Here is a 26,221-nt window from a genome sequence, read left to right on the forward strand (position 1 = left end):
TGGTCGATGGGCATGAGCGCTGCATGTATTTGCTTGAATGTTATGAGTGTAAGAAGTAGAAGAATAAGACTGAGATGAAGATTTGTCACGTTAAAGTGTACAATTTCCTCAATAAATCGTGAAAAAAAATATGTGTACATAGAAGTACAATCAAGAAATGAAAGTAGGATTAAAAAATAAATTCTGATTCAAACTGATTGTTTGGATGGGGGTGGGTTGCGAGACAAATCGATAGGTGGAGGGGGGTATGGATATTGTGGGCATAATTGGTGTTTGGAACACAGTTGATGAGAAATTTTCACTACAGTGTCACCGTAGGGCAGGGGTGGGGAACCTTTTTTGTGCCAAGGGCCGTTTGTATGGGGAAAAAATCCTTCGGGGGCCATATGTAAAAATTTCTCTTACAAATTGTCCTGCTGCAGCCGTCCCACGCTCCGGCGGCTGCTGCTGACTAGGACTGACAGTCTACGGCTGCTTTTGATTAAAAGGAATCTCGCGAGAACTACCAACCTCTCGCGAGAATTCCCCTGTACTTGACTCTCGGCAAAGCTGCCAGGTGGGTGGGAGGGCTACTCAGACTGGCTACGGGGGCCGCATACGGCCCCCGGGCCTGAGGTCCCACCCCTGCCGTAAGGGGATTTCCAATTCCCCTTTACAATATTTTTTTTCACGATTTATTGAGTAAATTGTACACTTTAATATGGCAAATCTTTATCTCAGTCTTATTCTTCAACTTCTTACACTCCAAACCTTATCAATGCACCCATTGATGATTGCGATGGCTGGATCGGTGGATTGGCCCGGTGGGTGTAGGGAAGAATTTGGCCCATTGCACCCATTCCCAGTGGTGCATTGCAGTTGTGCGGGTAGCGTGTGTCACGTCATGACATCATGTGGCCAGGCCCGCGGACCTGCTCCCACACTCAGGGGCTGCCCCACTGTTTGGTAGAGACGCCCGGTGCATGTGCTTTACAGATCTCCAGACCTCAGAGACTGCTGCAGGCAGGATTGGTGAGGGGAGCGGCAGTTGCAGGGAGCAGTGAATCTTTAATTAATTATGGCGCGGTATGTAACGCCCACCCCGGTCTCCATGCACTCAGCGCCTGTAATTACACACCCTAGAAACTGTACCATTGAAAGTATAGAAATGGAGGTGTGGCCACGTCCCTCTGATTTTGTACCGATTTCTGATCCTCAGATGTTGGAGGGTATGTCATAGGTGCTAAATCTCAGGAGTGGATGTAGAATTCATCAACACATACAAGTTATCACCTGAGGAGCGTTGTGTGTCAAACAACAACACCACACCTGATTTCATTGCCGTCATTGAGTATCAATGCAAACACATTCTAACATTATGGTGGAATCTATAACAAATTACAATCTTAGGTCTTTGGCACAGCATACTGTAAGATGACTAAGATGACATTTTTCAGCAATTTTGGAAATAAAAAAACCCCAAGGTTTTCCCGGGCAACGCCAGGCGGGTCAGCTAGTATAATATAAAATACATAAAAAGTAATAATAAAAAATAAATAAGAAATATATATATAAAAAATATATGAAAAGAATACATAAAAACAGGCAGAGAATGTATATAAAGACAAAAATAAAAAATAATAACAAATAAAAATAAACAATGGCTAATTAAAAATAATTAAAATTAAGAAAAAATAAGGGTACAAAATCATCAATTATCTGAGGAAATTGAAGAGAGAAGGCAATTAAGAAATCTCCTACATTAAAAATCAAGAAAACCGAAAAATTCAATGACGAACCCTCCCCCTGACAACGGTTGCCAAGGGAAAGGAATAAAGACACACTTGAAGTGGCCACTCGCTTGCCCTGATGAAGCCAGAAGTCCGGTGAAATGCGCATAGGCGCTCGATATGTGATGTTCTGTACATGTACCCTAAATGTGATTAAATAGGCTAAGAACTAACAACCTGTACCAACAGTGTCGGGTGGAGATGCCGCACATATAAGGAAGAGGACTACTGACGGAGCCGTGTAAGCCTGCATGCGGCTAGACGCGGATGCCGTCAGCTGGAGTGACCAGATATATTAGTTAATGTCAAGATATGCAGTATCAGATGATACACTGAAGGTGCAGTACCAGTGAGATAAAAGCATAACCGCTAATGACAGTGTCAGAGGGAGATGCCGCATAGACAAGGTAGAGAATAGCTGACTGAGCCGTGCAAGCCGCCATGGGTGGAACACGGACACAGCAGCTAGGAATAACTTATTCACATAATAAACACCTATTTACATGCCTGTATACTGTGCCATATTAGTGAGGTGAATTAATAACTGACTGGCCTGTGAAAGCCTGCAAGTGGCAGGACACAGACACCAGCAGTAGTGTTAGGGGAAGAATCTGAAAGGGAAAACAGCACGTTACACATACACATTACAATATAAACAATAAGCAGAAGAGGGAATAATAAAAGTGTTTGTATGTGCAACTTGATTGAAGAAGTGTCAAATTAGTCTGACTTATACCCCATTCACACCAGCATAATTTCCCGGGTTGGGCCAGTGTGAAAGGTTCCCGGGCCAAAATCCCGGCAAAAGATACCGGGATTTCAACCCTGCTATGGAGCAGGGTTGTTCCCGGGTTTAACCCGGGGACCTGGCTGGTGTGAATGGGGTAGGGGATACTTGCCGGTCCTCAGTGTGCTGTCCGGCCAGGGATCCACACAGGCGGTGGGCGCAAATGACGGGACAGACGGCGGATGAAGATGACACGGCAGTGAGGGCACCAGAGAGATGCGTCATCTTCATCCGCCGGCTGTCCCGTCATTTGCACCCACCGCGCATGTGGATCCCTGGTCTGCGCGGAGGACCAACACCAGGGTGAGTATTCTACACACCTCCTGCCCGCCTCCACTGCCATTCCGACGACTGCCCGCCTCCTCCCCACCTCCTGCCGGCCTCCTCTCTGCCTCCTTCACAAACCAGAAAATGCAGGCACTTTTCTGGTGTGAAAGGGGCCAACCCGGGAATGGCCCAGCATGATTCCTGGGCCATATTCCCGGGTGGGTCCCTGCATTTTCTGGTGTGAAAGGGGTATACTATATAAAGGGACAACTGCAATAAGTACATGCATATAAGAGACAGTGCATGAGACAGAGCAATTCCAAGTATCTGCCCCTTAAATAAAAACAAGTATCGGAAATATTAAATCTAAGGTATCCCCTACCACCACAATAAATGACACCTCCACAGACATTGGTCAAGAGCTGTTGAGAAAAAAAGAAACTACTGTACTGTATATATCTCCCACAAAAAGCCTATGCAATATACTAAGAAAAACTAAGTATCATAAAACAGTTACAATTGAGAAGAAAGATCAAAGATCAAAAACACATGAATAGAACTGATAATGATACAAAGTACAGAGAAGTGTTAAGTGATACACATGTTAACAGGGAATCATGCCCATCTCTTTTTAGACAAAAAAATAAAGAGAGAATGATCCAATTAAGAGGAAACTAAATAAAAATAAAGTATATCCTCATTAAGGGAAAATAAATGTGGAAAACAACAAGCAGGATATGACACGCTAATATTAACGTACAAATAACGGCACCAACAAATCAGGACTTCAAAATCATTCTTTTAAAGCACCATTTCTTAATTTAATGCACATCTTTACTTTCTTTTTTTTGTGGAGAGGAGAAATTATACACATCTCCCCTCTTTTTAACAAGAGTATAAATAAAGGTTAATTTTTTATAAAATCACCTTCTCTCAAACTAGTTGAACGGACCGCATAACAATCAAGAGAGTGCACCCGAAATATCTCTAACTTTTAAGATATAAAAGGATAGATACACAAGAAACAGTGTAAAATAAAAATATAAGAATACAGAACAAGCAAAAGGGAATTGTGTGTGGTCCACACAAAGGAACACTCAGTGCGGAATAGATAAACACCTCCTCCAAATGAACACAGACCCTGTCTGACAGAGATAAATGCTGGTTTCTCCATCTACAGTATTTCTTCTGATCCCTGTTAGAGTTTATCTGTGTGGAGTTCTATGTTCTCTCTTAATAGGGTTTTTGCCATCCAGCTCCACTCGGGTTATATTGTGTATTATTAACATCTTCATGCATTGTTGCATTTATGCCATTAGCCAGGACATACTGGGCAAAATGTAATAGGGTGCGATTTTTAGACATGTGCGATTTTTGGTCAAAAACGGCCGAAATCGCACATTTTCCGAAAATCGCACATTTAATAGGTTGAAAATCGCGGTAAAAAAATCCCACTTTTTACCGCGAAATCGCACTTTTGGAAGTGGCGATTTTTAGTCACATTTCAAATCGCATCCAGATGTTTTCCCATTATAAAGTATACAACTCGCAAATGTAATAGGGTACGATTTTTGGTAAATGTTACCAAAAATCGCAAAAAAAATAGACCAGGTTCTGTCAGGCGAATTTGACAGAACCATGCACAGATCATTGAGATCTGTGCATGGTCCTTTTAATAAAAATGTGTAAAAGTGTTTTTATAAAAAAAAACCGGCGTGGGGTCCCCCCTCCTAAGCATAACCAGCCCCGGGCTCATTGAGCCGGACCTGGTTCCAAAAATACGGGGGACAAAAAGCATAGGGGTCCCCCGTATTTCTGAAACCAGCCCCGGACTCTTGGACCGGTCCTGGTTCCAAAAATACGGGGGACAAAAAATCTGGGGGTCCCCCGTATTTTGAAACCAGCACCAGGCTCCAACAGCCCGAGGTGTCATGCCACAGCCGGGGGACACTTTTTATACAAGGTCCCCCGGCCAAAACATGAGCACCGTGGCTGGTCAGCCTTGGACGGGGTACCTGGAGGAGTGGGGACCCCCCCAATAAAGGGGCCCCCCAGGCTTCACCCGTCCAGAACTGAAGCCCGGGGCTGTCACCGGCGTCCGTGGCCAGTGGACGCCGGCCTGATAGGGTTAAATCGATCATACGTTACATTGCTTTATACCGGAGAACTACAAGTGCCAGCAGACCTCCCCCGCATGCTGGGACTTGGAGAACCACAAGTCCCAGCATGCGGGGCATTAATGGGCCCGCTGGGACTTGTAGTCCACCTGTAAAAAGAATGTTTATAAAAAACACACACACAGAGAAGTAAAAGTTTATTACACACACACACCTCACTTTTACACCAGCGTTACTTACCATTCCTGGATCCAGCGCTGGTCTGGCTGCTTCACAGCCGGCTCCCCCCGCACTGACAGGCCCCTTCTATTTTCCCTGTCTTTCCTGTAGAGTGTATATCCCTCCATGTTTAATGCCCAGTCATGCGACTCATTACACCATGTTTCTGTAATACCAATGATGTCGTAGTCATCCCTACTGATCACCGTTTCAAGTTCCCCGATTTTACTCACTAAGCTTCTTGCATTAGCCAGTAAGCATTTTAATTTATGTTTATTTTTAGATATGGCTCTAATATTGTGATTAGTTTCACCCCAGGACCCATTTGAATTCTTTACTAGCTTCCTCTTTCCCCTCTCCCCTTCAATAGACTCTCTACAGGCCTCCCCACCATGCACACTGCCTGCCCTTTCCATAGTTCCGGGAATTCTTCCTCTGTCATTCCCTCCTTCCCGTATACTAAGATCATCTGTACCTAAGAACTGTAATGGGGTAACGTGACTGTTACAACTGTGGCTGTGGTTCGCTGTCCGCCTCTTGGTTGCTGAGCAGTGGGAGTGTCACAGGCAGAAGTGGGCAGCCAACGGGGCAGAGGAGGAAGGAGAAGAGGAAAGGCAGAGGCACGGCTTCAGCAGCCACCCCCACACCCCATCCGGGCTGCATCAACGCTGCCTCCTATCCATCTCGTGCTCTGCTTTATATCTTCTGATTACTTTAATGCTATGAACATATATATTAGCAGAAGAGCTACCGCTGCAGCCTGTATATAGGGTGACACCTTGTATATAGGGATAACGTTATCTCCTAGCCCATATCCCATCCCTCACCAATGCTAACCCTGCGCCTGCCCCTCCAACACCAGCGGCACCGCCGCCCCAAGTCCAACAGTGTATAATTGCAGATACTGTACATCAGTACCAGTAGTCGTTACACAGGCTAAGAGCCTCTGTAGGCGCACAACCTGGGCTGCTCTCCCGGGGTTGCAGGGGGCTGTCCAGTAGCAAGAATGCAACTGTTAATATTGCAGAAAATGGCATCTGACCAGCCATGACATTCCTGCACTTATCTGACAACTCCACTGTGCCACGTGTCTTAGATACATGCACAATAAAAAAACATCAACAGATGTGTCTACATTAGATGCTTTGCGCTCACACCTGAATGAGCCGCATAATCCGGTTGCGCTGCTGCCAATTCAAAGAATTTCTAGTGCATTGTTTAGTGTAGCGTATCCTTAGAAAAAAACAACACTCAGAGTCTTCCAACACAAATTAGAAGCACACAGAGTCTTATTTTAATGGCAAATGAGTCATTGTGCATGTGGCTCAGTGAGGGCTATCAAAGCCTTCCACTGTCCGCAATGTGAATCACGTTAATGCCGCCAGTGGCGTTTAGTTTGGCAGTGACATAGAAGGGGGTCATAGCCCGCTGTCTAGAGTACAGATAGACATAGCAGACTGTTGTATCAGGAATTTTTTTTTTATTTGTCTACAGCAGCAGCACAACAGATCCTGTGGCCCATTTTGATGGGCTGTATACATTCACTCTCTGTCCACAATCGCATACTATCCTGCCAAGGATTCTGGCTCCTCCACCAGCTCCTCTCTTCTTGCTAGTTGGTCTCAGAAAGCAAGATGGCCGCCAGACTCTTCCTTAGGAATTTCGCTGGTTACTACACAGGTTGATGGAAACCGTAGTTCTTTCTGCAACATCTTCACAGATGGTGCTGTTCGCAGATGGCAGAGCAACCCAATGATAGCTATGGCGGGTGTCCTTAGAAATGTGACTTAGTAGAGATGAGTAGTCCTTTGTACAACACATAAGGGGATGATCAGTGTATTTGGACCACTGTTGTTATGTTGCTCACTTGTTTAAACCTTTGGTGTCTCCTGGCAGGTTGTGGACTGGAGGTCACCCTTCCAACCTCTCAAAATGCTTTACTTCATACTCAGACTCTTCTGCCATGCACGTTCCGTGTGGCTAGTCCCCCGGTGAACCCCAAGTTCTTGGCCATATTTTGGTACCTCGAAGACAAGGAGCTGCTGAGATTTGACAGTAAGGAGAAGGTTTCCATTCCCGGAGTGTTCATGGATGAGAAGGAGGCCACACAGGGCAACGTCTCCCTGTCCATTCACAATGTGACCATCTCTGACCAGGGGACGTACAAGTGCTTAGTGATTGACAGTCCTGACAGACAAGAGAAGGAGTTACAGCTACATGTTCTAGGTAATAACATTCCAAAGGTTCTGTCAGCATCGGGGATTTCTGTGTTCCTGGCTGTGACCTGGGTGGGCCAGTGGAGGGCGCTGGGAACTAGAGACTTGATGAAGTATGAATACATAGACTGGTACACCAGGGAACAGCTGGACAAGAGGGTTGGTGGAGACTAGAAACAAGGGTGCGGAGTCTGACTCGCCGGTGGGTTTTCAACAGGGAGCCCCGCAAGGAGCTTTGGACTTAGCTGCACATGACGAGCAGGTTGCGCCCCCTGTCCTGGTCCTCTGGTCTTAGCTGGTTGGTGAGAGCTCACACTGGGGAATGTATACTTGAGACTTTGAGAAATTACGAGACTATTGTATATGCAAAGCTCAGAGGGTATCAGTCTGAGAGTTGAGGGAGACAGTAGGTGTCGGCCTGGAAGCCGGTGTTGACAGTAGATGGCCTGGGAGCCAGACATTATAGTCAATGGCTTGGGGGCTGGCAGGGGCGTAACTAGGGGGAGGGGCTGGGGGGTCACGCGCACCGGGCGCTGCATGGGGGGGGGGGGGGGGGGCGCTGTCGGGCCGGGCAGCTGGGGTCCGGGGCCGGGCAGCGGGGGTCCGTGGACGGGCAGTGGGGGTCCGGGGACGATGGGAGTAACGTTTGTGTTACCTTCTGAATGGCGGCGGGGTGATCTCAGCCATTCCCCGCTGACGGGGAGCTGCGAGGGCCACAAACATGTCGGAGCAGGTGATGAAAACCCGGAGACCTCGCTGCTGTTGTTACTGATGGGGACGGAACGACTGGAACAGAACACTGGAGCTTCCCCGAGCTCGGAACAGACCAACTGCTGCTCTCTCAGGGGGGGGATCCTGCGGCTGTGCCTATACCCGCCACAGCCACAAAGGTCGGACACAGAGTGCCAGCACCGCGCACGCACACGCCGCTCACTGGCCGGGTCCCTGAGGTACTGACACAGATAGCACACCGCTCAAAACAGCCGCTAATCCCCTCAAATCCTGTTCTGTGCACCCCTCATCGGTGCGTTGTGGGGATGTCCCAGAGCCCTGCGTGCTGCGAGCATCTGCGACGTGGGCGCAGGGTCCAGTCAGGGGGGGGGCGGCCAAATGACTGCCTTGCTCCGGGCGCCGGAAACCATAGTTTCGGCCCTGGGGCTGGAGATGATTGTCGACGGCCTTGGAGCCGGAGATGATTGTCAATGGCCTGGGAGCCAGATATGATTGTCGACGGCCTGGGAGCCGGAGATGGGTTAGTCGATGGCCTGGTAGCTGGATGGTATGTTGGCCTGGGAGCCACTGGAGAGTCTGTCTGGCCTGGGAGCCAGGAGGGTACTGTCGGTCAGGGAACCGATAATGTACTCTTTGGCCTGGGAGCCAGGGATGATTGCTGATGGCCTGGGAGCCAGAGGTAAGTATCGAGGGCCTGGGATCCGGAGGTGAGTATTGCCGGCCCGGGAGCTGGTGACGGTTGTTGACGGCCTAGGAGCTGGAGGTGAGTGACGACGGCCTGGGAACCGGAGAGAGGTGTCGAAGACTTAGGAGCCAGTGATGGTTGTTGACCATCAGGACACAGATGGTGTTAGTAACTGACTTATCACAGTAGCAAGTAGTTGGCCTGGGAGCCAATGGTGGAAGGTTAGCCTGGGAGCCAGTAAGAGGTAGCTGGTCTGGGAATCAGCTGTGACCTTTGCTGGTGATGGCTGGATGCGATTCAAATGCTGGGATGAAATAAGCAGGAGGCACACCGGCAAGTGGTGGGTTAAACAGCAGAAATACGGGAGCAGCAGCAGCAAGTCCCAGGTGGCTATAATGCTGTAGCACAGGATAGCCTGAAGCCTAGGAACTCTGCCACTGGAGACAGGGAACAGAACAGTTGTTCAAGGCAATTTAGTTTGCCGGGAGCCTTCCTTATATCCCCCTTGCTTAGATGTGATTGGCTGCAAGCCGCAGCAGCAATCAGAACCACAAAGTACCTGTGTACACCTTGGTCCAGAGATCAGGTGTACAGGTCAAAGTTTGCAGGTAACCTATTGGAGCAAACATGTCAGCTGATGGTCTTCAACATGGAGGAGCCTAGAATGCAGACAACCTGAAAAAGCCTGTGATTACTTCAGCAGACAGGAATCCTCACAGGTGAGTAATCAGCAAGGAATGTGATGACACTGCTGCTGCAGCAGCAGCAGCATGGACACAGGCAGGCCTGGAAACACTTGGAAAAAAGAGAAAACAAATGTGAAACAAGTCAGGTTTTTGACAGGTTCTCTTGATGTGGCCTGTAACCTAAACGGGACTATATTCTGTTTAGGACTGGACTTTATGGCCCTACAGTATTTTTACAAAACAGCCTTATGCTACAAATAAGCCAGTGGTTTTCCAAAGTGTGTGCCGTGGCGTGCCTCAAAACACTTGCAGGGGTGCCCTGGGTTGGTGGTCCCATACCCTCCAACATGACCCATTCCATTAGGTACAAAATGCGCCGTTTCTGGACGTCCCTCTTAATTGATAATTGCAGTCACCTGTGTTGAACTAGTTCAGGGATGATAGCACAGGTGAAGGCAATCCTAAATTAAGGAAGAAGTCCAGAAGCAGAGCATTTTGTACCTAATGGAATGGGTCATGTTGGAGGGTATGTGGTCCAGGACCAACTGAAAATTATCTACAGTCAAAGTAATAGGCAAAACCAGTTCTTGTGGCTGGCAATCATAATTTATGTGGACAAACAGAAGCAAATTCTGTCCCTCACCACAAAATTAAACCTAGGAATGAAATAAACACAAAATGTATTTAATATTTTTTGCAAAATGTGTTAATAAGAAACTTTTGGCCTAGGGGTGCTGTGAAAATAATTCTGATTCTCTAGGGTGCAGTAATTCCAAAAAATTTGAGAACCACTGAAATATGCACAATTTCAGCCATTTTTAAGTAATGTTTTGTACTAATCCTGAATTCTCTAGCAATCATATTTTATAAACTTAAAACTACAGTAATGTAATTAAATGTAAAGATATTACTAAGGGATGTTATCGATATACCAGTGGGTGAAATCCCAACGGTCAGAAACCTGACTGGTCCCAAACCCTGATTTTAACCCTAATCCACCCCTAAAAATGCCTAACCCTAATCAACCCTTTCAATGCCTAATCCTAATCCACCCCTCCAACTGGTTTACCCTAATCTACCCCTCCAACTGTCTAACCCTACCCCAGTCCACCAACGGCCTAACCCACCCGTCCAACTGCCTAGCCCTAATCCACACCACCAACTGCCTAACCCACCCATCCAACTGTCTAACCCACCCCTCCAACTGCGTAACCCAAATCCACCCCTCCAACTGCCTAACCCACTCTTCCAACTGCCTAACCCTAATCCAATTCCCCAACTGCCTAACTCTAACCCACCCCACCAACTGCCTAACCCACCCCACCAACTGCCTAACCCTAACCCACCCCACCAACTGCCTCACCCAAATCCACCACTCCAAATGCATGACCCTAATCTACCCCTCCAACTGCCTAACCCTAATCCACGCCAGCAACTGCCTAACCCTAATCCACCCCTCCAACTGCCTAACCCTAATCCACCCCTCCAACTGCCTAACCCTAATCCACGCCAGCAACTGCCTAACCTTACACCACCCCTCCAACTGCCCAACCCTAATCCCAGTGGCGTAAATATAAATTTATCTCCCCCCCCCCCATGACACTGGTACAGAATGGTTACCTGTGCTGCAGCTCCCCAGGAGTGACGTTCGCCCATGCGGCATAACAGGGAGGACATCTCATCCGCTGACATACTGTCACCTTCCGTCACCAGCCTCAGCTTCCAAGGACCGCCCGGGGATACTAGCGGAAGTGTGTGCGGGTAATGACACCGGCTGCCCCCAGGGGAAGAGGAGGCGAGGAGACTGGGGAGGGGTGGCAAGGAATATGACATATGCTGTCACCTACGGTACGCAGCTGCAGTACACAGTCACCGCCGCCCACTACTACTGAGTGACAGCAAACTGTGTAATCGTACAGCAGGTATTTTTTAGTGCGCCCCAGGACTGCTGGCCCCCCCAAGCCACAGCTGGGACTGCCACACCATAGTTACCACTGCCTAATCCACCCCTCCAACTGCCCAACCCTAATCCACCCCTCCAACTGCCTAACCCACCCCTCCAACTGCCTAACCCACCCCATCCAACTGCCTAATGCCAATCAACCCCTCCAATTGCCTAACCCTAACCCACCCCTCCAACTGCCTAATCCACACCTCCAACTGCCTAAACCTACAGATGGGGCAGGCCTCTTCTTTGCTGGCGAATAGCCAGAACGTCACCGCTGGCGATCCGCCAGCAGCCTGCCTCACCATCTGACTGAGACGCGCGTGCGTCTCAATCTCCATCGGCGGGGTGACGGGAACCCTGTCCGTCTCCGCTTCAGGGACAGGGACAGGGTTAGGGGGGGTGCGGGCAGGCGGCGGGGACCCCGGGTGACCGCCGACAAGCCGGCGGTGACCCGGGGGAAGTGCTGGAAGCACCGTCGGAAGAAGACGTGCGCGCCTCTTGTGCGCGCGCGTCCCCTTCTCGCTATAGATATGGCGCTGGCGGGGGATAGCGACTGGCGTCGCCATCGCCATCCCCTGCAAAGATGGGACCTGCCCCATCTGTAATCCACCCCTCCAATTGCATAACCCTAACCCACCCCTCCAATTGCCTAACCCACCCATCCAACTGCCTTACCCACCCCTCCAACTGCCTAAACCTAACCCACCCCTCCAACTGCCTAAGCCTAAACCACCCCTCCAACTGCCTAACCCTAATCCACCCCTCCAACTGCCTAACTCTAATCCACACCTCCAATTTCCTAACTCTAATCCACCCCTCTAACTGCCTAAGTATAACCCACCCCATCCAACTGCCTAACCCACCCCTCCAACTGCCTAATGCCAATCCACCCCTCCAACTGCCTAACCCTAACCCTCCCCTCCAACTGCCTAACCCACCCATCCAACTGCCTAAGCCTAACCCACCCCTTCAACTGCCTAACCCACCACTCCAACTGCCTAACCCTAATCCCCCCATCCAACTGCCTAACCCTAATCCGCCCATCAAACTGCCTAACCTTAATCCACCCCTCCAACTGCCTAAACATAACCCACCCCTCCAACTGCCTAACCCTAATATACCCCTCCAAATGCCTAACCCTAATACACCCCTCCAACTGCCTAACCCAGCCCTCCAACTGCCTAACCCTATCCTACCCCATCCAGCTGCCAAACCCTAAACCACCCCTCCAACTGCCTAACCCACCCCTCCAACTGCCTAACCCTAATCCACCCCTCCAACTGCCTAACCCTACCCCAACTTTCCAACTGCCTAACCCTAATCCACCCTCCAAGTGCCTAACTCTAATCCACCCCTCCAACTGTCTAACCCTACTCCACCCCTAATATTGCCTAACCAAAATCCACCCCTCCAATTGCCTAACCCTAATCCACCCCTCCAACTGCCTAACCCACCGCTCCAACTGCCTAACCCTAATCCACCCCTCCAACTGCCTAACCCTACCCCAACTTTCCAACTGCCTAACCCTAATCCACCCTCCAAGTGCCTAACCCTAATCCACCCCTCCAACTGTTTAACCCTACTCCACCCCTACAATTGCCTAACCCAAATCCACCCCTCCAATTGCCTAACCCTAATCCACCCCTCCAACTGCTTAACACTAATCAACCCCTCCCACAACCTGTGTCATTCCAACAGCCTAACCCCTACTGTACCCCCCCCCCCCAGCAGCCTAGCACTCACGACAGCCCAAACCTTCCCTAGAGCCTGACACCAATGGGCCCCATACATCAGCAATCACAATTAATGGATTTCCAGATCCAGGGATTTTTTGGGCCAGATAAATGGATTCTACAATATATTTGACTTTCCCACACATTACAGATTTATTTCAGTGATCGGCAGATTTTTCCATCTAAAGATTGCATCTTCATATCTGGAAATTGCCCAATTGATTGTCCTTTCAGCTGTTCATAATGTAAATAGATGAAGAAGACGAATTGGGAATGCCCACACATATAAAAAAGATCCGCAGATAATACCAGATTATTAAGCATGTTTAAAAATCTGATTAAGCAATCGATTGGCGATCCCTATTTATTTTTGATTGGGATTGCCAAAAGGGGAGCCCACACATTTAAAATTAATTGTGACAATAATCTCCATATCTGAAAATTGTCACAATTTATTGCTGATGTATGGGGCCCTTAACTCCATTATATGCTGTCGGGATCGGTTGGGATTCTGGCCATTGGGATGCCACTGTACGCATTCTCACTGATGGTATTTCAGCTGCTGGGACCATGGCTGTTTCCCTGAGCAAAAATTAACCATGCTAAAAAAGTATTCAAAAACAGGAGACATTGATATACAGTATCAATTATTCTTTAATGTAATTATTTACAGCAATCAAACATTTCATAAGATTTAAGAATAGAATTTGAAGCATTGAATGTGACGGCAGATGAGGCCCCACTGCCCCTCTACTGTGTCCTACAGTTTTTTTTTTATTTTTGACAATTGTATTGTCCAAACTACAGTAAATGGGATATTGGCCAAGGACGTCACTACTTATCATTTAGGATGTTTCGTTAATAATTAGTATTCCAGTCATTATTTCTATTTTCTCTTCTTACAGCTGTTCCAAAGGTGGAGATAAATAACGTTGCCCCCGATAGTGGTAAGAGTCTCCTGTTCCGGTGTTCTGTCACAGATTTCTACCCCAGAGATATTACAGTGACATGGCTCAGGAACGGTCAGGCCCTGACGGCATCAGTATCGGAGACATCGCAGGGGAATGCGGATGGGACCTACAATGTCAACAGCTCAGTGACCATCACCACGGCTCAGGCCAAGGGTAATCCAAAAATTACCTGCAAGGTGGATCATCCATTTCTACAAGAGTCCATCCAGGATACTGTATTAGTGGCATGTGGAGGTGAGAACATCTCTTACGTTATTGTGATGCCGTTGCATAAGCTACTGTAGACTGGAGCTGAAAATATATCTCAAGGCGGTTCCCATCTCCACAAAACAAGTGACTAATCCCCCTTCCCAACAGTAGTACTTTAGTTGGGGGACCATGACTGCTTGCACAGTTCCTTGGATCCTCCTTCATTCATGTAGCCAGGATCTCTCCATAGCTGGGATTTCTGACACAGTTGGTGTATTGGATCTCTATGCTGATGGAGAGACCTGAACAATGCAGGAGATGCTTAACAGAGGTCCTAGACATACCGTATGTCCGCATCAGACTCTACTAGTGATTTGGTTGGTGAAGGATTGAGAAGCCTTTATCATATCTTCTCACTTTGGGACTAAGCCACTAGAAGCTATTATTTGCTTTTGAATTTACCTGTGGACTTTCCTTTAAACAGGGTGGCCATTAATACTCCATAGGAAACCATCTTGGTTCCTGTTTTGTCCTATTTACAAGCCTTGCTTGGATATTGTACTTTGCTCGCCCTGCTACTGTACATTGTTGCTGAAGTGTGGAATGTTCCTTTAGTTTCTGGTGCCCCTTGGTATTCATCCTAAGCAAGGCTAAGGTAGAACCACAGCCTAATCCCACTATCCTAACACTTGTATTGTCCTGAACTGTGCTGGCAGCAGAAATAAGGGAACGGACACTAACAGATGGACATTAAACTGAATGCTGTTACACTCTACACTTATAGAAAGGTAGAGCCTACATATCATGTGTGTGCCTGGAGATCTTCCGATGGTAAACTCAAAGGCTTCCAAACAGTTGCTAAAGTTGACTCCATGGCTGATGTGCATGTGTTATTCACAAATTGCCCAAGTAAAATGCCTTTATGAAGAAATACACTGATCCTCAACAATCCTATGCAAGATGAGCAGCATAGTTCATAAAGGTATTTTGGAGGCTAAAGAAGCATGATCATTACCAGGGATCTGAGGCATTTGAAGGGACAGCTGGGTCTAGTGCCCAGCTACACTTCCTTTTGTGTCAGGCCTAAGTGCCTTGGTGTGCATTGTAGGACTATATACTGCTGCACTGGATCAATGGGTTGGTGGACCGTAGACAGTGATCAGGCCTTACTTTACTCGTGGTAGCCACCCAGCCCCTCACAAGGAAAACATTTACGAGGAGCTAGTTCCCAAGGTGTCACCAAGTTTCACCATATGGTGGTGTCACACTGGAGGAGGAAGTAGACCTAGTGCCTATTTTAGGTCAACCAGGCCTACACCCAAATGGGGCAAGTTTCAGTGGTACCCTGGGCAAATATCTGGTTGGTTAACAATGGTGCCCCAAGAGAATCTAAACACCTGAAGGCCTAACCTTATTGGGGCATTCTTACATTCTACTGCTGACCCTTCCAAAATGGGATCTGGGCACTTGGTCCCATTGACTACAGTCAGGTCAACTCAGTCCAATCATTACCTGGGAAGTGAAGGGGAATTAGCGTTTACCATTTGCATTTTATGAGAGCCCACTTGCCCCCAGGACTTAGGTGTCTGTCTTCCTTTACTTGTCGTGCTGTCTCTATCTTCTTTCCTGCATTTTCTCTTCTCTTGTCAGCAGAGCCTCTTCTCTGAGTTGCTCTTATCTTCTTTCTCCAGGAATCCTTCTCTACTTCCACTCCACATATGAACAATCATCGTACAGGCTTATACAAGTCACTGTAAGGTGGTAGAGTAATGATAATGATGCTAATTATGTTTGGTCACTGTAGCCATCATTCATTGGTCCACTTGCAGTGAGCCATGGTTGCATAACTGCATCGATCCACCATTGGTTGAATTCGACTCTTTGCAGATTCAAATGAATTATGGACAAAAACATTGCAACCTTTCAAACCGGGTTCCAAAGACATTGGCTACTTGATGGCAAGGCCACTTGGCTTGCAGAAATATGGTTCTTCTCAAAGTGGGCAATCTATATATGACTGACCCATCTACTAATCCAAGCCTCTTCCATTACCAAAATGTCTCTCTCCATGGGTCTCTCCCTGTGCAGTTCTCCTCTATCAGTGGCTGCTCCTTTAGCTGGGCACATCTCAGAGAACATGGCTCAGCTGCACCTCACAGAACAAACACAAGTCATTGATCAATCTTTGAATTAAACAGGAAATTATTCATATCATACAATGCTTTTAAAATTGTCATAGAACTGTTCAATTGCAGTGTCATTATGTGGGGAGGGAAATAGAGAAATAATAGGCACCAGGTACTGAGAGTTACATAGTGGAAGGAGCAGGGTCTCCAGCAGCACATACACATCTGTATCATACAGACTTCATCTCTTTTTATGAATGGCTTTTTGTGTATAGAGGGCTTATGGTGTCAGTAAGTGAGACAATATAAAAGGTTCCCATGCTTTTATTCAAATAATAAACTAGTATCCACTTTTGGAAAATTATTTTTCTTTTCGTTGTATGTCCAGTTGTTTATTAGGGTAGCCTCGGGTAGCCTCTTCCCAACATCCACTAGGGGATTCCCAGCATTAGCTGCCAGTCATTGGGGAGAATAAGTAGAGAGCTTCCAGGAGGCTGTACATGGAATTCGGTGATCGGGACAGGCTGTAAGGAATGTGACAATTTGTGTGATTGGCTATAGCTCCTATCCAATCAGATGTTATATTCATTGTACACCACTAAACAAGGCCAGTTCTGAAGATCCATAATACAGTGTGTTCGGGAGAGAGTCAGGAGAAACTCACTCCACTACTAAACCACTCATGGGCAGATCCAAAAGTAGACAACCTCAGTAATATGAACAGTGAATTTGACCAAGCACTGTAATGTATAATGTGTACTTTCTCTTACTCACATAGACTTCTGTTATTTTCAGTTGAGGATTCCTGTGTTGCCAGTCTAGTGGCGGCCATATTTCCCACCATATTACTAACACTTGGTGCGGCTGCTGCAATATTGTGGTTCCTCGTCTATAAGAAAAAATGTAAGTAACAAATAATTTTATTATATTATGAGAACCATGCCTTATATACTGAAATACCATAAAATTATGACATTATTCCTGTACCCGGCTACCATCTCCTCCTCATTAAACCATGTAGCAGCGTTCCGTACAGTTACAGCACTAGTGGACACTTACGGCCCTGACTCATAGACTTTATGTAACTGTAGTAACTTCTTGTAAACTGGTGATGAATGAAACCTGTGGATGGAATAGAACAATGCCTTACAGCAGGGGTGTCAAACACAAGGCCCGCGGGCCAAATCCGGCCCGCCAGACCTCTTCATGTGGCCCGCGTAGCCGCCGCCAGCCTTCATCTTTTATTATCAATTTTTTTTTTTAAACAAGAAAGCCGCCTCTTCAGCGCATGCGTGGCAGCCTACAAGCCAGAGAACGTCTGCCCTCTAGCACAGTGCCGCCGGTCGTCATCCCCTCCTCCAGCTCCCACCTGCTGTATAGGAGCCAGAGAGAGGAAAGAGCAGGTCCGTCGTGGTGAATGGTGCTGCTGCTGCTGTGCGCTCCAGGTCACTTACTGCTGAGTGTGCACTGCACAGTGACCGGGAGCACGCTGCCCCCCACTCCTGGATAGATAGTGCGAGGAGCGCTACTCACAGGAGGGAGTGGGAAATGCACCTGTGTGAGAGTGCAGCTGTGTCCTTGGTGGTGGAGCAGCTCAGACTGGAGTGGACGCATCAGAGCGGGTAAGTGTCAAACTCTCTGCCTATGTGTGTGTGTGTGTGCACTGGCACATTGCAGCCCATCATTAATTGTTGTGTCCCATGATAATAAGCAGGACATATGCCCTAAGACTGAGTGCTGCCCCCCTGTGCAGGCAGCGTGTGCCCTAATGCACTGCAGTTCACAACAATAGCAGGAGGGAAATGCTACTGCTGAGTATACAATAATTGAATGCAGTGACAATAATTTATGATAATAAAGAGTGGACACATAGTCCTACAGATACAACCGGCCCTTTGAGGGTGACCAAACTGCTGATGCGGCCCCCGATGAATTTGAGTTTGACACCCCCCCTAGAAAGCGCTGTCTAGCCAAGTAATTCTATCAAGTGGATTTAATCATTAAACATACAATGTTTATTTCACACACATATATATATATATATATATATATATATTTTTTTTTTTTTTTTTCACATAATTTCACCCTCCCTTGAATTGGTGATTCCATCCATTTTGGGTTTCAATGGTGACATCTTCACGTTTAGACCATTTTTGTCCTTTTTCCTCCTCCTCCTATTTACATATGTATTTATTGTTTGTATTATGATTTGCAGTCGTTTCAATTGTTTCACTGCCCCTGATGAAGTCATGAATATGACGAAACGCGTTGGGCCTTCCATTCTGAATTGACTATACCACCAGTGTCATCGTTCCAATTGCGACTCATAATGTCTCACCAGAGTTTTATTTTCATTGTTTATGTGTAAACATTACACCCTAAGAGGTGCTTTTTATGACAATTTTTACTGAGGTTGTAATAAATACCATTTTTATCAAAATTGTTGTGATATATTAGCGCCCTCTGAAACCCCACTTTCTTTTTTCATTTCTATTCCCTGGATCTTACCTAACAGAAGATCCCTCAGAGGTGCTGCTCCATAGTTCTAGAGCGCAGAAAGGGGACCCCCCATATCTTGTTCTATCTATTCTGTTAGTTACCCCTTTCCGCTGCCTTGTCCAAAATGCCCTTATTTAAGGACAGATCCAAAAGGACTCTCAACGTTAAAAATATCTTCACGGAGGATGAACAGGTTTTCGAGATGGAGGAGGATGAGAATGATTATTATGGCTATCTGAACTCCTTGGAAAAATTAGCCACCAAGGAACTCAAGGGGTGGTACGACATCGTGACACTTGAAAAGTATTTGGAAGTGGGGAGAATCCCCCGAGGCCTCCGCCTACAAAAAAATCCCACATATGGCAGCGACAACGCCAATTTTCTAAAGCTGTGGAATTCCATTCTGGACGAGTGTTCGAACAAACTCATGAGCCTAATTATAAGTGAGAGGAAAAATGACTTAGTAAAAGTTGAGAATGAAATGGGGAAGATAGAATCATCACTTACCAAATTTGATGGGAGTGAGGAATTCAAGAGAGATATTGGAGATCTCCAAACTAAAATTGATAATCTTGAGAAAGAAATTATACAGCGGAAACAAAAAAAGTTTTCCCGTGACAAAAGGGATTATATAAGTGGTCAAATCCATACTTGGCCCAATGAATTAAGGACCCAAGCACAACCTTATAATAAATCCAATCAAGAACTTTACGGAAACACTTATAGGGAGAGTTTCCGCCCTCAAGAGAACAACTATCCAAGAAATAACACCTACCATCCATACAATGAATCAAGACGCCCTTATAGTTATCAGGACAACCATAGAAGATACGAGTACAGAGGACATAGAGATGGTTATCAATACCAAACTCAAGAATGGCGTAACCATAGAAACAGAATTCCCTCATATCGGGAAGACCATCGGAGAAACCGCTTCGATTCTTATCGATCACCATCTCCCCACAGGAAACAACAGCGCCATTTTTTAGACGAGCGACAGTATCCAGATCCACCCCATCGATCCACAAGGGAAGAACTCTATCCCCGTCTGTATTCTCCACACGGCCTAAAACGAAGGTTCAATGGCGAGGTAGAGGATCAAGGGGGGGCAAGCAAATCACCCAAAAAAATAAAACTACCCCTACCATCCCCTCTGAAACCGGCATCATCAACATTTCTGAGAAAGAATTATCTCCAGCCGAGGTTGCGTTACTAAACAAAGGGCTCAAATTCGCCCCTGATAACCATAGAAACTCCTTTGATCTTTTCATTGACCTCAATAAATATATACGTAATCTCACTGTCCAACGCCATTTCCTAAAAAATTCTTCAAATTCTAAAAGCGAGATGGAGGAGAAACCCCTCGTCTCCCTACCTTCACATTTCTACCCGGTTGAATCAAGGGGGAGTCATTTGGATGTCTTCTTTGAAGCAGTAAGAGAGGATTTTAGGAAAATAAAACCGAGGAAACACACTGTTAACAATTTAAGTTCCCAAGAAAATAAAGCATTAAAATCTTTGAGCAAAGACAGCAATACCGTTATAAGAACAGCGGACAAAGGCGGAGCAGTGGTTCTACAGGACCGAACCAACTACCTTTCTGAAGCAAACAAAATTTTGAATGACGAGACCACATACATCAAGCTGCCCAGCAACCCTACAAATGAATTTCAATTAGAACTAGAGAATCACTTATCCATTGGCCTTCAAAAAGGTGTCATCTGCAAAGAAGAATTTGACTATATGATGGTAAAATTTCCAACAATACCAATTTTTTATCATATTCCGAAGGTACACAAAGATTCCATGCATCCCCCGGGACGCCCTATAATTGCTGGGGTAAACTCTCTAACGGCTAATCTCTCGCATTACTTAGATTTGTGTTTGCAACCATATGTCCTACAGAACCGTTCTCACCTTAAAGACAGTACAGCTGTCTTACAGCTACTAAAAGGCAAGATTTGGTCATCTAACTACAGCTGGTTGACGGTTGATGTTCAAGGACTGTATTCTTCCATCCCCCACACAAAGGGCCTCGAAGCAATTCATAACATCCTGCTGAATGATCCCAATATGAGTCCACCTGAGATTACTTTTTTGACTACAAGCATTCAATTTATATTGAATCATAATTTTTTCGAATTTGAAGGCAACTTCTATCTCCAGCAACAAGGTACGGCAATGGGGACTAAATTTGCCCCTGCCTATGCAAATTTACATATGAGAGCTTGGGAGGATCAGCACATATATGGTACACAGTTTGAAGATAATATTGTCTTGTATGGAAGATACATCGACGATCTTCTGTTTATCTGGCAAGGGGATGAAGCCAGCATTACTGAGTTCATGGCCCAGATCCAAGTAAACGATTACAATCTCAAGTTTACGTATAAGTCTGATCGGAAGAAAATTTAATTTTTAGACCTAGAACTTGAAGGCATCCCTGATGTAGAGATCTTTACCAGGACACACTTTAAAACTGTTGATGCCAACAGCTACATTCCTGAGGAAAGCTGCCACCATCCCACATGGAAAAATAGCGTACCTTATGCTCAGTTTTTAAGAATTAGGCGGAACTGTAGCAGTATTGAAGATTATTGGTCACAGTCGGAATTATTACATGCAAGATTCCTGGAAAGGGGTTATAAAGATGATTTCATCAATACAGCAAGAAATAATGCCTCAATCAAAGAAAGAGATGTGCTCCTTACACAGATGCAGAAACCTAAGAAAATCATGAACTGCAAGCCTTTCATCACACAATTCAACTGTGAAAACAGAACCATCAAAAGAATCCTCAAACAACATTGGGGCACTCTTTTGAGAGACCCCGTCCTTGGTCAACACCTACCCCCTAAGCCAAATGTTGTCTTCAGACGGGCGACAAACTTGAAATCCCTGCTAGCACCAAGTAAATTGAAGTCCACTGATTCTAGTAAACCTTGTGTCCAAAAGAACTTTTTGAGTAAAAAACCAGGAGTGATGGCCTGTAACAAATGTATTTGTTGTAAATTTCTTGATAGATCAGTGTTCAGTCATACCCTCGATAATGGAAGGACCTATTCCATTAAAGAGGCTGTGACTTGCAACTCCGACCACATTGTATATATGGTCACCTGCGGCTGCGGATTAAAATACATTGGAAAAACCATCAGACAAGCCAAGATTCGCATACAACATATGAAGAACATATGCGCAATATCAAAAATAAAGTTAAAATACACAGCCTTCCTAGGCATTACCTGGAAAAACATGGGTCAACTGTAACTAAGGAAAATTTCTCATTCACCATCTTAGAGAAAGTGTCACCAAACCCTAGGGGTGGCAACAGAGGTTCAGAACTCATCAAGAGAGAAAGTTTCTGGATATACACTCTTAATTCCCTAACAGCAAATGGCCTGAATGAGGGAATCGATGTTGTAGCATTCTTATAAATTCATTTCTAATCCTCCTTGTTCCAATCCATTTCCCACTTATCCTTCCTTACCAATTCATTTCCCACTTATCCTTCCTCATCAAGTTTATTTTTTCTATACAAAATTTGCGATAATGTATTGATGCAGTATAAATGCAATTATTCTCTTTATTTGTGAATGTAAGTTCAGTAAAATTGTTACGCTCACAATCATAGTATGCACTAAATATATCACATAGCACATCCAATTAGTATGTAATAGTTAGCCCACGAGAAATAAATATACACTAAATAATATACTCACAAATTTTTAAATAATATATGGTTAGGTCTAATCAGTATATACAGAGCGATTTAATGGCTCTACATAAGGAATTTAACACCATTTTCACTATAGTTTCACTTAAATTGAATTTCACTTAAATTAAGATTATTTTCGTGGCTGCTATTAATAAGAAAAAAAAAAAATTTTTTAAATAAAGTTGTAGGAAAAAAAACAAAAACAAAACCCATTCGTGATTACAGGAAGTGATGTCATCACTTAGTGCTATATAAGCCAGCACCAACAGAGACTTAATCATTCACTCTGGTGGATTCATGCGGTGCACATCTCTTCACAGAACTCCAATGTAAGTAATGCATTTATGGGATTGTGATCCATTCCTTTTTTACTGAGCTTACATATTATACAAGCAGGGACCATTTGCCCCTGGACTTCTGTTTAATTGATATTATATATACCTTGTTGTTTATACCAGTGACTTTGTAATGGATGCACCTTTATAATTATGGTGATAATCATGCTAGATTTATAAATCTTGGTTAGACTGATTACATTTAGAGTCGATTAACAATTAGAGTGTATGGAATTTTTTTTTTTTTTCAAATGGCCATATACTTATATACTGTTAAATTTGCATATAGCTCTTATTGAATAATCGTGCCATCATTCTGGCTAATTGCTGAGAAATTCACTCTGGATACTTGATACTTATTTCTGAATATTATAGGTATGTGTTTTTATTATAATTTTTTTCACATAATTTCACCCTCCCTTGAATTGGTGATTCCATCCATTTTGGGTTTCAATGGTGACATCTTCACGTTTAGACCATTTTTGTCCTTTTTCCTCCTCCTCCTCCTCCTATTTACATATGTATTTATTGTTTGTATTATGATTTGCAGTCGTTTCAATTGTTTCACTGCCCCTGATGAAGTCATGAATATGACGAAACGCGTTGGGCCTTCCATTCTGAATTGACTATACCACCAGTGTCATCGTTCCAATTGCGACTCATAATGTCTCACCAGAGTTTTATTTTCATTGTTTATGTGTAAACATTACACCCTAGGAGGTGCTTTTTATGACAATTTTTACTGAGGTTGTAATAAATACCATTTTTATCAAAATTGTTGTGATATATTAGCGCCCTCTGAAACCCCACTTTCTTTTTTCATTTCTATTCCCTGGATCTTACCTAACAGAAGATCCCTCAGAGGTGCTGCTCCATAGTTCTAGAGCGCAGAAAGGGGACCCCCCATATCTTGTTATATATATATATATATCTTATATATTTGGCTACATCTGTCACTCAATGTGTGAGTGTGTCTATAACGCTGGGTGGAGCCTCTGACTCCACCCACACACACTCACTCACTCACTCACATAGTGACAGAGAACCAGCCCACAGTGCCAGACACCCTCTGCCTCCCCATGCTGCCAGGCAAAGACACTGCTGCTCCACAGCCACCAGGAGAGCGGCAGGTCTGCCTGCACCCCCCCTCTGCCATCACCATACCGCAATTTGCGGGCCCCCGCGATTCACGGCACCCCCACGCGACCCCCCCCCACGCGATCCCCCCTCCCGCACCACTCGTGATAAGTGGCACCACCGCACCCCCTCCCTCGATTTGCGGACCCCCCAGCCCTCCCGCAATTCACGGAACCCCCCCGAGCCTCCCCTCCTGCGATTCGCAGCACCCCCCCGCGCGCGTTCCCCCCGCGTTTCACAGCAACCCCCGCGACTCCCCTTCCCGTGAGTCGCGGGACCCCCGCGACACCCCCCCCCCGTGATTCACGGCAACCCCCCCGTGACCCCCCCCTCCCGCGAGACGCGACACCCCCCGTGATTCACGGCACACACCCCCCCGCGACCCCCCCTCCCGGGACCAACGTGACCCTCCCTCCCGCGATTTGCGGGACTCTCGTGATTCGTAGGCACCCCCCTCCCGCGATTTGCGGCGCCACCCTCCCGTGAGTCGCGGACCCCACCCCCTCCCGCTATTCGCGGACCACCCCTCCAGCAGTTTGCGGATCCCCCTTTCCGCGATTCATCCCCCCCTCCCGCAATTCGCGGGCACCCCCTCCCGCGATTTGCTGCCCCACTCCCGCGATTTGCGGACCCCCTCCCGCAAATCGCGACCCCCCTCCCACAATTCACCGCAATTCGGGCCCCGCCGCGCCACTCCTGCTGCGGGCCACACCCCCCGCGATTGGCGGGCACCACCGCACCCCCTCCCTCGATTTGCGGACCCTCCACCCCTCCCGCGATTCACGGCACCCCCCGCTCCGCCCTCCCGCGATTCGCGGACCCCCGTGCCCCCCTCCCGTGAGTCACAACCCCCCCTCCCTCGATTCACAACCCCCCCTCCCGCGATACACGCCACCCCACCCACATTCCCCCCCAGCCCGTGATTTGCGGACCCCTGCATGCCCCCTCCCGCTATTTGCGGACCCCCCCTCCCGAGATTCACTGCACCCTCGCGCCCCTCACTGTGATTCACAGACCCCCGCAACCCCCCCTCCCGCAATTCACTGACCCCACAACCCCCCTCCCGCAATTTGCGGACCCCCCCTTCCCGCGATTCATGCCCCTCCCCCGGACCTCCCTCCCGCGATTTGCGGACCCCCGCACCCTCCCGCAATTCGCGGACCCCCGAGCCCCCCCTCCCGCAATTTTCAGACCCCCTGACCCCCTTCCGGCAATTCCACCCCCCAGCGGACCCCTACAACCCTCAGTGGGAGGAGACACTCACCCACTGCCGGGAGCTGCATACTGTCCCTCACCCTCCTCCAGTTCTAGGGATGCCCATCAACCATCAATGATTTCAAATCATCGATGGTTTATGGCCAATGTTGAATACTTTTGCCATCGATGTGGGAGGACCAGATGGTTTTCCTACATCGATGGCAAAGGAGAACCGATCAAGTTTCAACATTTTTTATGGTGCCGGGACACGGAGCATATCTCCGCCCCCCCCACCCGACAGTCCCGCCACCGAGTTCTGATTGTCCCACGGCCTATTCAGTCAGATATAATGGATGACCATCGATAGCTACAACAATCGATGGTTATCCAAGTAATATTTTACTACTATCGATGGCAGGGTGCAAAATCGCCATCAATGCCAACCATCGATTGCGTCTGCACCAATGCCCATCCCTACTCTGCAACAGGCAAAAACCTTTACTACCCCTCATGCCCACACACCTCTATCACTGCCCTGCCTCCTGTTCTCCTGCCCTGTAACTTCCGCCAGTGGGGACCCGCTCACCCTGTGTTGCCCATATTCCCCTATCATGCTTTACCACCCAGCCTCCTGCTCTCATGCACCCTAACTCCCACCCAGTAGGAGGAGACACTGACTCAGGGTCACCGTCCTGTACTCCTGTGCTGCCACGCTGGACCCTCACCCACTGGCAGAAGCTGCACAGTGTCCCCCACCCTCCTCTTTAGTCCCCCTTATGCCCAGACACCCCTATCACTACCCAGCCACGTGTTTTCCTGTGTCGTGACCTCCGCCAGTGGGGAGCCGCTGACCCAAAAACACCCTACTATACTATTGCACACACACACATACA

At 46.9% G+C, this 26,221-nt stretch overlaps 1 protein-coding gene and 1 long non-coding RNA gene across 2 annotated transcripts in view; one reads left to right on the top strand and one right to left on the bottom strand.

The window, feature by feature from the left end:
* LOC146021083 (tapasin-related protein-like) overlaps nt 1-14,414 on the top strand; it is a 29,398-nt gene extending 14,984 nt beyond the window's left edge. Inside the window, exons 2-3 of the mRNA XM_083154884.1 lie at nt 7,056-7,385; nt 14,065-14,414. Coding sequence (XP_083011010.1) covers nt 7,056-7,385; nt 14,065-14,414 — 680 coding nt within the window. The remainder of the gene's footprint in view (nt 1-7,055; nt 7,386-14,064) is intronic.
* A 2,800-nt stretch (nt 14,415-17,214) lies between these two features.
* LOC146019885 (uncharacterized) overlaps nt 17,215-26,221 on the bottom strand; it is a 134,486-nt gene continuing 125,479 nt past the window's right edge. The window contains exon 3 of the long non-coding RNA XR_014450677.1: nt 17,215-17,334. This is a non-coding gene — a long non-coding RNA (uncharacterized LOC146019885). The remainder of the gene's footprint in view (nt 17,335-26,221) is intronic.

The sequence above is a fragment of the Crinia signifera genome, chromosome 7, assembly GCF_055691185.1.
Source record: "Crinia signifera chromosome 7, ASM5569118v1, whole genome shotgun sequence".
Classification (NCBI taxonomy): domain Eukaryota; kingdom Metazoa; phylum Chordata; class Amphibia; order Anura; family Myobatrachidae; genus Crinia; species Crinia signifera.